At 45.0% G+C, this 13,490-nt stretch overlaps 1 protein-coding gene across 1 annotated transcript; it reads left to right on the forward strand.

The window, feature by feature from the left end:
- Positions 1 to 135: 135 nt before the first annotated feature.
- LOC118319644 (plastin-3) lies at positions 136 to 12,774 on the forward strand. Its single transcript, XM_035650179.2, has 16 exons — positions 136 to 223; positions 3,664 to 3,732; positions 4,916 to 5,067; positions 6,137 to 6,266; positions 6,443 to 6,575; positions 6,782 to 6,863; positions 7,093 to 7,258; positions 7,660 to 7,799; positions 7,974 to 8,069; positions 8,904 to 9,090; positions 9,196 to 9,274; positions 9,401 to 9,521; positions 9,930 to 10,063; positions 10,479 to 10,602; positions 10,747 to 10,871; positions 11,148 to 12,774. The coding sequence occupies exons 2-16, from the start codon at positions 3,672 to 3,674 to the stop codon at positions 11,278 to 11,280; spliced, it is 1,863 nt and encodes a 620-aa protein (XP_035506072.1). The 5' UTR covers positions 136 to 223; positions 3,664 to 3,671; the 3' UTR covers positions 11,281 to 12,774.
- Positions 12,775 to 13,490: the final 716 nt, after the last annotated feature.

Raw genomic sequence — 13,490 nt, forward strand, 5'->3', positions numbered from 1 at the left:
TATTAAATGCCAGTTTCCCCTGAGGCAGTTCATCCCCCCCCCCAGTGCTCAGTGGACAGACCTGACTGCTGACGGCCGGGGGGGCGGGGGAAGCTCGGTTCGCGAAGGAGTGGCGCGGAGGGGCGGGGCGCTTCTCTCTTCCGCCGGGCGGTGGCAGCCGTAGAAAACGGGACAGAGGAGCACAGGGAGGCCGACTCGACTGACCTGCACCAGCGGTCCTCAGGTAAGAGGAAGGAGCGTTCACATCGCAGAAAGAGAAGGGGGGGGGGGGGGGGGGGGGGAGGAAGCCTCGTGTGACCGAGGGGCAGAGAATAGCAGAGAATAATTGAATATCACAGTCAACCATCATCCGAGGATGCTTTCAGATAAATATGAGAACATTCGCCAAAAAAAAACAAAATGCGCAGTGATTTGTTGGTTGTGTTGCTGTATTTTGGACATGCAGACACGTTTCGTTTTTTTTGTTGTTGTTGTAATATTTCCGACACAAACTTTCCTGTAAACGTCAGTCAAATGTGCAGAGGCGATTTTAAAACTTTTTTTTGTTTTCGTTTTTGTGAAAATGTTATGAATAACGATATTTTACTATTTGAAATATATATATATATTTTGTTCTTCAAATGGGAATGACAGACTTTAGAGAGAGGTTGACAGTGCAGCAGCAGCAGCAGCCATGTGTCAGGATGAGTGCTGGTGAGAAATGCGTTGTCTGTGCGCGTGCGCGTGAGAGAGAGGGTCCATCAGGCGCGCGCGCGCGCACACACACGCACACCATCCAGTCAACACGGTTTCATTGAATCAATGTTAGACCAACAAGGAATTATTAGATATGATACGAGTGTTACTGTCCGATGCACTACATATATTTGATTGATGGTGAAACTGGGAAATTGAATCTCAGAGTCGAATAAGTGCGGTGCAATTCGGATTCCACGTCGTGTCAATTTGAACCAAACATCATTCAACTTGTTAATGTTGTGCAATGCAATCTAGACTGTGATGGCGTGATTGATATGAACACAGACTTCTAACCTCCTCCTCCTCCTCCTCCTCCTCTTCTGATGAGAGACCTTGGCGAGGACATGCCTTAAGATGGGCCGCTCTCCCCGGAGTAGAGACATCTGGTGGCCGTAAACAATTCTGATCCCCTTCCCTGATGCAAAAAGTCTGCACAACAGCTCTTTCCACGCTGAAAAACCTCCAGGTCGCAACGACGACATGTAAAAACACTCAAAAGTCATGTCTTCGGAGATCTTAAATATAAGATTTTAACAAAATTCAAGCCATCCTTGACGTTAAGGTGCACGATACTGTCTGACTGTGTATACGACCCCGTTTTGAATGAAGTACAATGCATCCCCATTCATTATTCAAACAACCACAGGAAATAGATTGGCCGGCATTTCGGAGTCGGTTTGCCTCAAGCGTTTGTGGAGGCATGGGCGACACCCGTGTGCGTTTGTGTGCGTCCGTCCTGCCTGACGTGGCAACCGCCGTGTTTTGCATGTGCGTGCTGAGGTGAAGCCCATTTGTTTATTGGCCAGCGCTGCAACGCGGCCACGGCACACGTCGCAGATTGGACAGAGATCGGGAGTGAATTCTGTAAGCGCGGATATTTGATTGATTTTTTTTTTTTCCTGGGGCGATTTCCCAGGCCCAACTCTTCCACAAATCTGTCTCGTCAAAGGCACGAGCGGATGCTTGCAAAGATCAGATCTGGATTTCTTCTTGTAAAATCCAATATCTGTACGATAACGGATGTCTGCATAGGAAAACTATTCGAAATATTCTCAGTCCCAACACATGTTTTCAAGGCTCACATTGAGCTCGCAGGTCTTTTCTCTCTGCAGCAGGAAGCTCTCTGTCTCTCTCTCTCTCTCTCTCTCTCCCTCTCAGGCTAAATCACATCCAGTACAGGCTCATCTCCCTATCTCTCATTACTGTGCCTGTATATCTTGGCTAATGTTTTTCTACAATGTCGTCTGACCTAGTGTGGCCCCCGTCTTGCTGCTGGAAGTGCGGCTCGAGAGCTCAGCAGATTTACTGTCACCGAAGGGTTCGGCGTGCCAAAAGCATAAGGCGTTCGGCCTCCTCATTTCACTGGCCCGTTTGGTTTGGGGCAAAGGATCCGTTATTGGGACGTTTTTTTTGATTTGAGCTGCTTCCACCACCCCCATGTAAAAGATGTATGGACAGAAAAAGAACGCTGGTGTTCATGACTTTGCTTGAAATTAGATGGCCACATATTCAGATGTCCACAGAGAGGTGTGTGGACGGTTTAAGTGGCAGTGTATCGTTCACCAGTACTGTATTTGGCTGACAGAGCTGCAAAAAAGAGTAAAAGAAAAAAAACAATATTGTCGCCATAGCTACGTGCGTCCATAGTTAGTTATTATGAAAAGAGCTGCAAGGATTAATCGACTACTAAATTAATCGCCTACTATTTTGATAATCGATTTAATCGGTTCAAGTTTTTATGGGGGGGAAAATGTTCAAAAGTTTTCTGATTTCAGCTTCCTAAATGTGAATAGTGAATAGTTTCTCTGTTCCTCTATTACAGTGAACTTCATATCTTTTGTGTGCAGGCAAAACAAAACATCGTGTTCGGCTTTGGGAAACAGGATCGACATTTTTCACCATTTTATGACTTTTTATGGACCAAACAAACTAATCGATTATGATAGTGAAAACAATCATCAGCTGCTACCCTTATTATGAATAGAAGCATTGGGATTGCCATTTGGAAGTGGGAAAGTGTGATTTTTTTTTTTCTTCATGCCATTTGGGTGAAATGACCCTTTAACGTTTCAGCTACTGTAGATTTAAACGCAACAATTTCTCAGCTATTTTAATACACAAATATTCAGATTTTAACCTGACAGGGAGAGAGAGAGAGAGACCGAGAGCTTCCTGCTGCAGAGAGAAAAGACCTGCGAGCAGGCTTATGTGGATCATATCCGTTTTTTTCTATCAAGGGCTATTAAAATGTCTACATGCATTAGTTGTAATATAAATAGCTGTCTACACAAGCTACAATACAAATCTTCTATGGCCTCCCTCCATTATAGAATCATATTACAGCAACTGGAATCTACACGAGTCTATTGGATGTCCGAGGGGTCTCTGGGCTCATGCAACTGTAATGCCAAGTGGCTCTTTTGTATAATAGACCCAGCTGCTGTCGCTGACCTAACAGAGAGCCGCGCTGTTTGCAGAGCCGCAGCGTGGCTCCAGGCCGACGCGAGCCCGAGAGGGGAACCAACGTGTCGTCACTCAAAGACCCGGCGAACAGAGCCCCGAGGCCTCAGATGTTTTGATCCTCAAAGGAATAACTGTCAACCAGTAGACACAGCTCAGATATGTTTGGCTGGGTGCCGATTCTTCAAAGACCCCCCCCCCCCCCCCAAAAAAATCCCCTGTAGGACGTGTGATATAAAACGATTCATGAGAGAGACTATGTAACATCTTTAAACCGCTTCATCCTGCCGACTGCGATGGACGTACACTGCCAGAGATCCTTTTTCTCCGACAAACGGTGCATGAGTAACAGTGACGCGGTTCGTCTCAGTTCAATAAATGCACTGCAGGTAGCCCGACGGTAACTCAACCGTTATGTGTCAGTGTTGGCAAGTGAAAACGTTGTTCTGCTGCACCACTTCATAGGTTTCAGTATGTCGAAGAACGTCAGCGCTGAGGAGATCGAGGAGATCAGGGAAGGCTTCCAGAAAGTGGGTGAGTAAAAATAGTCAGTCACGTTTGAAGTGGGGCTAAGTCAGCTGACAGACATATGTCCTTATGTTGTGTGTGTGTGTGTGTGTGTGTGTGTGTGTGTGTGTGTGTGTGTGTGTGTGTGTGTGTGTGTGTGTGTGTGTGTGTGTGTGTGTGTGTGTGTGTGTGTGTGTGTGTGTGTGTGTGTGTGTGTGTGTGTGTGTGTGTGTGTGTGTGTGTGTGTGTGTGTGTGTGTGTGTGTGTGTGTGTGTGTGTGTGTGGAGACACCTGACTGACAGATTTTTGGGAGAGAGATTAATCCTTTCATGCACCCACCCCTCAGTTATCTCTTAAAGGAGTATCAGAAAGTGTGTGTGTTTTAAAATCTGAATATTTGTGTATTAAAATATGAAGCTGGAGCCTGCAGACGGTTTGCTTTGCTAAGCATAAAGGTTGGAAACAAATAGCCTACTTCTGTCCAAAAAAAACAAAGTAAAAAAATAAATATCTTATGCCGATACAATTGTAAATTGACTTTCAATTTTTGTACAGTTTAAAAAACATCGCTGGCAGATGGATTTTGTTAACTTTGGACAGAAATAATCCTGCGGTTTGGCTCTTGTGCTTGAAAGTACTGCAGAGCAGTCGATCCTAACTTGCTTCATCTTAATCAATCCGAGAGCTTCTCCACTTCAGTATTGCACCTCTGTGAAGTTGCAAGAAACAAGAGGAAACAAAAGAAGTCAAATGAAAGCGGCAGAGGCAGCAATGTCCTGACTTTTAGTCCCCCAGTATGGGTTAAGCTCCGGAAAATGCCAGATCCTACACATCCCACAATGCAGCTGATTAGTCAGACCATCCTGGTGACATCACCAGGGTTACAATGCTGCGTTCCAGTTTTCCTCGGAAGTTGGGGCGGTGATTTTTTTCCCGACCTCCCGAGTCGTCATTCCGACTCTCAAGGGCGTCCCATTTGCGATTCCCCACGCGGAGGTCGTAATTCCGAGTTCCGAGATCCTACTGGAACGATAAGCCCGACTTACGACTTAAGTAAACTGGAACGCAGCATTAGGAAGCTGCTCCAGATGCACAGATGACAATGATGAACATGTGTGAACATGAAGAGGAGATACGTGGGCTCTAAATCAAACGACTGTTTTCCCTCCTTGTCCCCGTCTCTCCTGCGTCTGCGACCGCTCCTCTCTAGATGTGGATGGCAACGGGTACATCTGCGCCTCTGAGCTCGGGAGCCTCTTCCACGAGGTGGGCCGTCCTCTGGCTGGCTACCAGATCAGAGAGCTCCTGCAGAGGCTGGACCGGGACAAAGACAGCCGCATCAGTTTTGAAGAGTTCTCGGCTGTAGGTAACACTAACCAACTGACTGACTTGACTGACTGACTCACCGACAACTTCACTAAAATGGACTTTCTATCATGCAAATGTTGACTAACTTGAAGTCTGACTGACATTCAACTGACAAATGAAATAACTCGACTACTGATTAGAGCCCGACCGATCGAATGGACTCAAATGTATTCATGGAGCACATTTAAGTGGAGGGAAAAACACAACAAAACAACACAAAGCTCTACACGCTTAAACACCCGGACCAGTTTCACAGACAAAAGACAGGGAAGGAGAATCGTTGCATCGAGTTAAAAGCCAAGGAATCAAGAATGTGTTTTTAAGACGGGATTTAAAAAAAAAAAAACTGGAAGCGTAGGGGCCAGTCGGACGTGCAGAGGCAACCTCGACCTGGGGACGACCAGAAGCAACTGGTCAGCTGATCTGAGTGACGAGGTCAGACAGATGGGTGGGAGCCAGCCCATGTTAATGACCTGTAGGCAAACATAAAAAAAAATCTTCAAATCAATCATAAAACCTACAGGCAGCCGGTGAAGGGAGGGCGGTCTGGGGGAAAATGTGTTCACGCTCACGTGTACCTGTGAAAAGACAGGATTACAATACAATAACCGCCTGATTGTCGATATTATATCGGCCATTATGGGCCTTGCGCAGACGTATCAGTATCAGCATTTGCCCACGTGCATGAAAACTTAGATTTTTACAGAATAAACAATGTCGAGGAAAAGGTGTATTTATGGTTATATTTTATGTAAAAAAATTATTATTTTTGCAGTAACATTTATAGTTGAACTGTAAATATCTGAAGCCTGAATTACCTTTCAATACTGAACTGAATGAAAGGAAGACAAAAAGGACAAACTAATACTGTGTGTGTGTGTGTGTGTGTGTGTGTGTGTGTGTGTGTGTGTGTGTGTGTGTGTGTGTGTGTGTGTGTGTGTGTGTGTGTGTGTGTGTGTGTGTGTGTGTGTGTGTGTGTGTGTGTGTGTGTGTGTGTGTGTGTGTGTGTGTGTGTGTGTGTGTGTGTGTGTGTGTGTGCGCGCGCGCGCGCGCGCGCCTTCAGATTTTCCAGGAGATGAAGGATGACAAAATGGCCCAGGGTTTCAGGAAAGCGCTCAACAAGAAAGAAGGCATCGTGGCCATCGGAGGCACCAGCGAGATCTCCAGTGAAGGAACTCAACACTCGATCTCTGGTTGGTCAAGCTGACGAACTTGTCTCATCTTCGAGTATATAATATATATAATATAATAGAGTGCTATGAACGGGTTCCCCCGCCCGCTGTATTCACCGCCGCCAAGCTCAGAATGTACCTGTGACAGATTTTGCCCCGAAAAAGGGGAAGTGACGCTGGTTTTGACTGTTTTTCAGAGCAGGAGCGCTTCGCCTTCGCCAACTACATCAACTCTTCCATGGAGGACGACCCCGACTGCGCACGCGTGCTGCCCATCAACCCCAACACGCCGGCCCTGTTCGAAGCCGTGGCAGACGGCATCCTGCTCTGGTAAACCCATAACCATATCCAATTAACCACGTGACGCCAAGCTGGCAAAAATCTTTCCCTTCCAAACACTCAGCTCATCTGTTCGTCAGTCTTATCACCACTGACTTTGACCTTTTCTGGATTTGTTCATCCATTAACTTAAATCTTCTTTTTTTTTCTTCTCTGTGTGCTATGTGCGATGATTTTCTCATTTTTTGTTTTTGCAGTAAACTCATCAACCTCTCTGTCCCCGACACCATTGATGAGAGAACCATCAATAAGAAGAAACTCACTCCTTTCACCACGCAGGTCGGTCCACTGTTAAGCCAGTTAAACAGTCGATAACTTTAATTCTAGGAACTTCGAAAAAAAAAAAAAGCAATCATGAAGTCCATTTAAAAATGTAGTCATACCTTCACATTTGAAATTGCATCGTGGAAATTCAAAATATGCATTATATTGTAAGAATCTGACCTTAACTTTTGCCTCTATCGTCAGCTGTTCTACTATTCTGAAAGTACTTTTTTTCGCCCGACAGGAGAATCTGAACTTGGCTTTGAACTCCGCCTCGGCCATCGGCTGCCAGGTCGTCAACATCGGGGCTCAAGATCTCAAGGAGGGGAAACCTCACCTGGTGCTCGGCCTCCTCTGGCAGATCATCAAGATCGGATTGTTTGCTGATATCGAGCTGAGCCGCAACGAAGGTACGTGTGAGTGCACACACACACACACACACACACACACACACACACACACACACACACACACACACACACACACACACACACACACACACACACACACACTTATCCAGGCGTGTGCATGTTGGATGTTTTAAAAGTAGTGCTAGTTGTAAAAGTCCTGCGCTGACACAGACCAACTTCTCCTGATAATATGACCTCGACGTCAGATTATAAAGACGTGAAGGGGTTAAATGGGTAGGTCGCAGAAGGGATGGGTGCAGCAAATCCCTGCTTTGACTCCCGAACCATTTGCCGCATGTCATTCCCCACTTCTCTCTCGTTCTCTGTTTTTCCTTGTCCACCTCCACGTTTGCTTCACGGTCAAAACTAACAATGAATAATGACTAGCTCTGTGTGCACAGCCATTGCGGCGTTGTTGGAGGAGGGCGAGAGTCTGGAAGATCTGATGAAGCTCAGTCCTGAGGAGCTGCTGCTGCGCTGGGCCAATTTCCATTTGAAGAAAGTGGGCATGTCCATATCAAACTTCTCTGGGGACATCAAGGTAATAAAGAAATGTTCCTGTGATTGGTTAAACTGGTCAAACATTCCGCTTTTGTAAAAAGATATGTTGCGTAATACTTGACATTTGTGGTGGCGAGTAATAATCGGCGTGGTTCGCTGTGTTTGACCAGGTCTCATGTGAGCATGTGTGTGTGTGCCCTTTGTCTCTGTGCAGGACTCCAAGGCCTACTTCCACCTGCTTGAGCAGATCGCTCCGGACGGCAGCAAAGAGGACGTGCCGCAGGTCCAGGTCGACATGACCGGCGTTTACGTGAGTTGACGGCGCAATAAATAGATTAGTAACAAAAACAGCAAGAATACGCAAGGTTTCATCATAAGGCAGCAAAGTCTAAAGCACTTGCTTTCCATCGTACGTTTCATTTATTTTGGTCAGGCGTTACGTCCTGAATCAGTACTGACTTTTGGGCCTCACTCGATCAGCAATGTGTGTGAATGTGACTTATATGTTTACCGTTTACATACGCACAAATATACAGTTCACTGGAACTGAGCCTGACAAACCTAGCGAATGCTTTTCATCTAGCTGCAGCCTCAGAGGCCGATAGTGGAAGCTGGCTCCCTCTTCTCCTTCTTCCCGCTTCCTGCAGGACTATATTAGAATCACGGTTGTCATCCCGAGTGTAGGCAAGGTTTTTAATCCTTCTCATTGCTCTTTTTCATAGCTAGTATTTTTCATGTGACGGGCAAAAGTTGTCTTTTACAGTATGACAGCTTAATCTTGCCAAATATCACTGCTGTCCTCAAGATTTGTTCTCCCTTTAATACCCCTAACCCGCTTGTGAAACTCAGCCAATGACTTGCCACATAGTGATTACTATATACTGTTTACTGTCTAGTATATATTGTACACATACAGTATTTTATTTGGAATTTTTTGGTTTAAAGTTTGATTTCCTGTTGGTGCTGTTTTTTTCAGCCAGTGTAATATGTCAGTCCAGCCATTAGTGACTGGACTGACAAGTACATAGTCATGAACAGGGAACGTTTGGAGTCATCACGCAAGAATGAGGTTCTGTGACCCGAATGCCTGTTGTCGCCCCCTCCCCCCCCAACAAAATCTGCGTTTGTCTGCGTGTGTCACCAGGAGAAGGATCTCACGAAGAGAGCCGAGTGCATGCTCCAACAGGCCGAGCGCCTCGGCTGCCGGCAGTTTGTGACGGCTACCGATGTCGTGTGCGGTAACGCCAAGCTCAACATGGCCTTCGTGGCCACGCTCTTCAACAAGCACCCGGCACTCACCAAACCAGAGAACCAAGACTGGACTGTGGAGGGTGAGCGCGAAAGAAGCATCCCCTTTGGTCGCACAGACCTCGCACACTTCACCCTCGCACGAGCAGGTTCAGAAGTAGAGTAAAAACCGTTTTTTGTCCCCCAAGGTGAGACCAGGGAGGAGAAAACGTTCAGGAACTGGATGAACTCTCTCGGAGTCAAGCCCCACGTTCACCATATCTATGGGTCAGTGTGTTTATGTCTGAAGTGAACCGCTGTGGCTGGTATTTTTTAACTGCTCATTGCCACACTGCTGTACGTCGTTGTCATGCACAATGTCTCAATACGTCGACGTGTCCTGTGGTAACGCAGCGACCTGCAGGACGCCATGGTGATCCTCCAGCTTTATGAGAGGATAAAGGTGCCAGTGGACTGGGACCACAGAGTCAACATGCCTCCGTTCAAAGCGGTAGGAGGAGGGCATTTAAAAAAGGTAAAACCGCACACGCTACTATCACAAGTCCTCTGGCGTTTGTCCAGAAAAGTTAGAGAAAAGTCTTTTCCACCTGAAACTTCATTCAACAAACCTTCAATTTTCATGAAATCCCTCGTGAACATATACAATATGCCTCTTCACAGGTTTTATACCTGTAACAATGGGGGCTACAGTTACTATAGTTACAGTACACCTACACCATTAAACACTAGCTTTTTACAAGTGAGTACACATATACCTCTTTATGTGTGTGTGTGTGTGTGTGTGTGTGTGTGTGTGTGTGTGTGTGTGTGTGTGTGTGTGTGTGTGTGTGTGTGTGTGTGTGTGTGTGTGTGTGTGTGTGTGTGTGTGTGTGTGTGTGTGTGTGTGTGTGTGTGTGTGTGTGTGTGTTCGTTCCATCGACAGATAGAGAACTGTAACTACGCTGTGGAGCTGGGTAAGGCGAAAGCCGGTTTTTCTCTGGTGGGAATCGGGGGAATGGACCTCTACGATGGAAACGCGACTCTCACCCTGGCTCTGGTGTGGCAGCTGATGAGGAGGTGACTGACTCCTAATAGTCAAACTTGAATTAATCACATCGGGAATTACCTTAAACAAACAGAGACACCGTCAACCCGTCGGACTCCCGTGTTTTCGCAGTTTGTGCTTTGCAGAATAAATTCACTACGCACAATATTGGCAGGTCCTCGGGCGGACCATGGTGTTCCCTCAGCAGACCATTCATGACAACCACACATCTTTTCCAACTTGCTCATTCCTTTTAGAGAAGCCACAGAGAAAAATCAAACCCGGTGACAATCAGGGCGAGAGGCGACAGCGAACCGGGGATCTCACCATAGCGTCCCCTGTTTACAGTAGAAACCACCGAGAGGCGTTGCCACCAGGAGGGTGTGTGTGCGCAATTTGATGTGGTTTAATCGTTGATGTTCCCACATTGCGTCTGAACATCTGCAGGTACACCTTAAATGTTCTCGAAGACCTTGGACACGGAGAGGTTGCCGGAGATGATCTGATCGTTTCATGGGTCAACAAGACGTTGGCGGAGGCCGGCAAGAGTTCATCTATCAAAAGCTTTAAGGTCAGTTTCACTTCGGCCTGTTTTTATTCTTTGTAATCTTTGCCAAAGATGCAATTTTTGTATTATCACTAGTAGGTGAATGCCAGTTGTGTAATGCGGCGGCGTATGTACATGCATGTGTAATGTGTGTGTCCCTCTGTTTAGGACAAAGCCATTGGAACCAGTATTCCAGTTCTGGACCTGATTGATTCGATCCAGCCGGAGAGTGTGAACTTTGAGCTGGTTCGAACGGGAACACTGTCAGACGAGGACAAACTGGACAATGCCAAGTAATCCCCCACCCGCCTCTCTCCGACTGTGTCCGTCTTTGGAGTCGCTCTGTTACAGGGTGTCCTTACATCAGTGTATGGAACCTGAGCATGCTTAAGCATATGCTTCAGGCAGCCAATCGTGTGTGTCGTATTTCATTTGCCCCACTTTTTTTTTTTTTTTTTTCAATTTCTCAACAAAACGTGATCATTCACGGTTGCAACTTTGAAGGTGACATATCGTAGATCCACTGCTTTGCCTTCGTCGTCGTAACCGTGCCTTTCCCCCGCAACCAGGTACGCCGTTTCCATGGCGAGGAAGATCGGGGCGAAAGTCTACGCCCTGCCGGACGACCTGGTTGAGGTCAACCCCAAAATGGTGATGACCATCTTCGCCTGTCTGATGGGAAGAGGAATGAAGAGGGCCTAGAGGAGACGCGCGCGCACACACACACACTGACTGACCGTGTGCCCGTTTGAATGGATGCGAGAGGGAACGTGGATATGTTGTCTTGTTCTTTGTACGTGATTAATCTGCATTAGCAAAAATAAAAAAAAGTGCCACTTTATTCATATATGCCGCGTCAAACTATCATCACACAGAAATTAACATTTGGCCACAATGACACAAACAACAGGGATCCTCTGAGGGTAATTCGGATGTTCCCGACAGTTTTTCAGTAATGTGGGGCTATGATATGAAAATAAGAATGAGTGTGTTAATCTAGGCTGTTGACTGGCGTATCCTGCCCTAATAAACTGGAAAAAAATGTTTTGCTTCTTCAAAAGTAAAAAGCCATGATACATGGGGAACATTTCCTCAGAATCCCCCCCGTGTCACTGCCTCCAGGCTCTGCTGTATCTTCCAATGTGCTGGCTAGTTCACAGTACGAGCATTCATTGAACTTAAGCCATAATATTCTTTACTGAATACCGTTTGGCCTTTTTTTTTTTAATAAATATGACCAAAGCTGTGTTCATTAACGTTTTTTCATTAATGCTGTTGCGATCGAGGTTTTAAGGGAATGATTAGATCAATAAATGGATGTTATATACTTGTAATCATCACTAAATTTCAGTTTCGTCGAGGGTCCTAATTTCAAGCTATATGGTTAATGGTCCAAGTTTGCTTTTTACCCCTTATGCAGATAGTCCTACTAAAACGTATAAATACAATAAATGTTTCCATTAATTGGAATGAATATCTAAACTTTGCATCCCAATTGAAAAGTAAAGGTCCCTTAAATGTAGAAATTAATTAATTAATTTTAAATAAATCTAAAAAAATCTAAAGAAATAGTGCTCCTATTTAAAAAAATAAAATAAATAAATATCGATATAAACAGAGTTTATTCTGTTTGTCTATGCAGCAGTTTACCTTCTAAATTGTTGACGTTGAAATGTATCATGTCTTAGGCTGCTGCTACTGAAATATAGTCTCTGCAACACCTTTAATGTGAAAAGAAAAAAAGATGTCACCTCGAGTCAGAGCAGTCCCTTCTCCTATCATCGGAGACGTAGACTATCCACACAGGGACAGAACAGAGACATTTAGTGACTCTACTGTTGCTGATTTAACAGCCATCATTGAAATATGATTTCAGTTGCTAAAGAGACATCCAAAGACACATTGTGATTAAATATAAAATATTATATTTTGTTTTTAATGCTGCGGCTGTATATGTTGATATGTTTAATAAGTTATCTGGGTTTTTTTTGCTGCTGCCAATTACACACCACAGTCATCATATATTATCCAAAATGTTTCTCAGTGAAGCAGTGTCCAATCAGCTGTTTATACTAACGGGTCATTTGGATTGCCACTGTATGCAAAAAAACCCACATTGCTTTACATGCCAGCAATACTTAGGACAGTCAGTGTGTACAATCAGATCAATTATGTTTAATAAAAGCATTTTTCCAACTATTGTTCACCTTCTGATTTCTGCTTCCTTTTGTTCTTTGTCTGTCCTGTTTGGAGTCTCCAGTGTGCCACTGGGATGATGTAAATATTTCATTATTATCAGTAAATGGGGTGGAAATTGTAAAGAAAATTCTGTATTGTAAATTGTATCATAGTTTAAAAAATTGTGTAAAACAGACGAGGAAAGCACGTTATACATTGGGCTGGACGTGCAGTGGATGAGCTCTCAGTCAGAATCCACCCCCCGCTCCTACTTCTGGTTGCAAAAAAACCCAAGATGGTAAACACGAGGCTTCAAAACGTCAGCGTGCAAAACCGAAGGATTACGTCACGACGGTTTGCCGCTTGAACAACAAGCTGAAAGATGCTAAAATCCTCAGAAGGTCTAAAAGGGGGAAAAAAAACTGGGAGATAATGCTCTGTGAGTTTGTGTCTACGAACAACACATTTCAAATAAAAAAGAGTCACTTTTGCCCATGTCAATAGAAAGATATAGTCTTATGTATGAGTGTCTTTATGTTCATTTGCATTTAACAGTGCTATTGTCAGGCCGTCACTATGCCAAATTAGCGACATGAAATGATATTGGTATGACATGATATGATATTGGTGTCGCTGCAATCAGTGTTGAGAGGAAGCTGTCGAGCTCGCTGGATGTGCACATTGTCACTCATGTGACACTCAGTCACAAAGGAATACTTACATTATGGTAAATT

The sequence above is a fragment of the Scophthalmus maximus genome, chromosome 9, assembly GCF_022379125.1.
Source record: "Scophthalmus maximus strain ysfricsl-2021 chromosome 9, ASM2237912v1, whole genome shotgun sequence".
NCBI classification, from domain to species: domain Eukaryota; kingdom Metazoa; phylum Chordata; class Actinopteri; order Pleuronectiformes; family Scophthalmidae; genus Scophthalmus; species Scophthalmus maximus.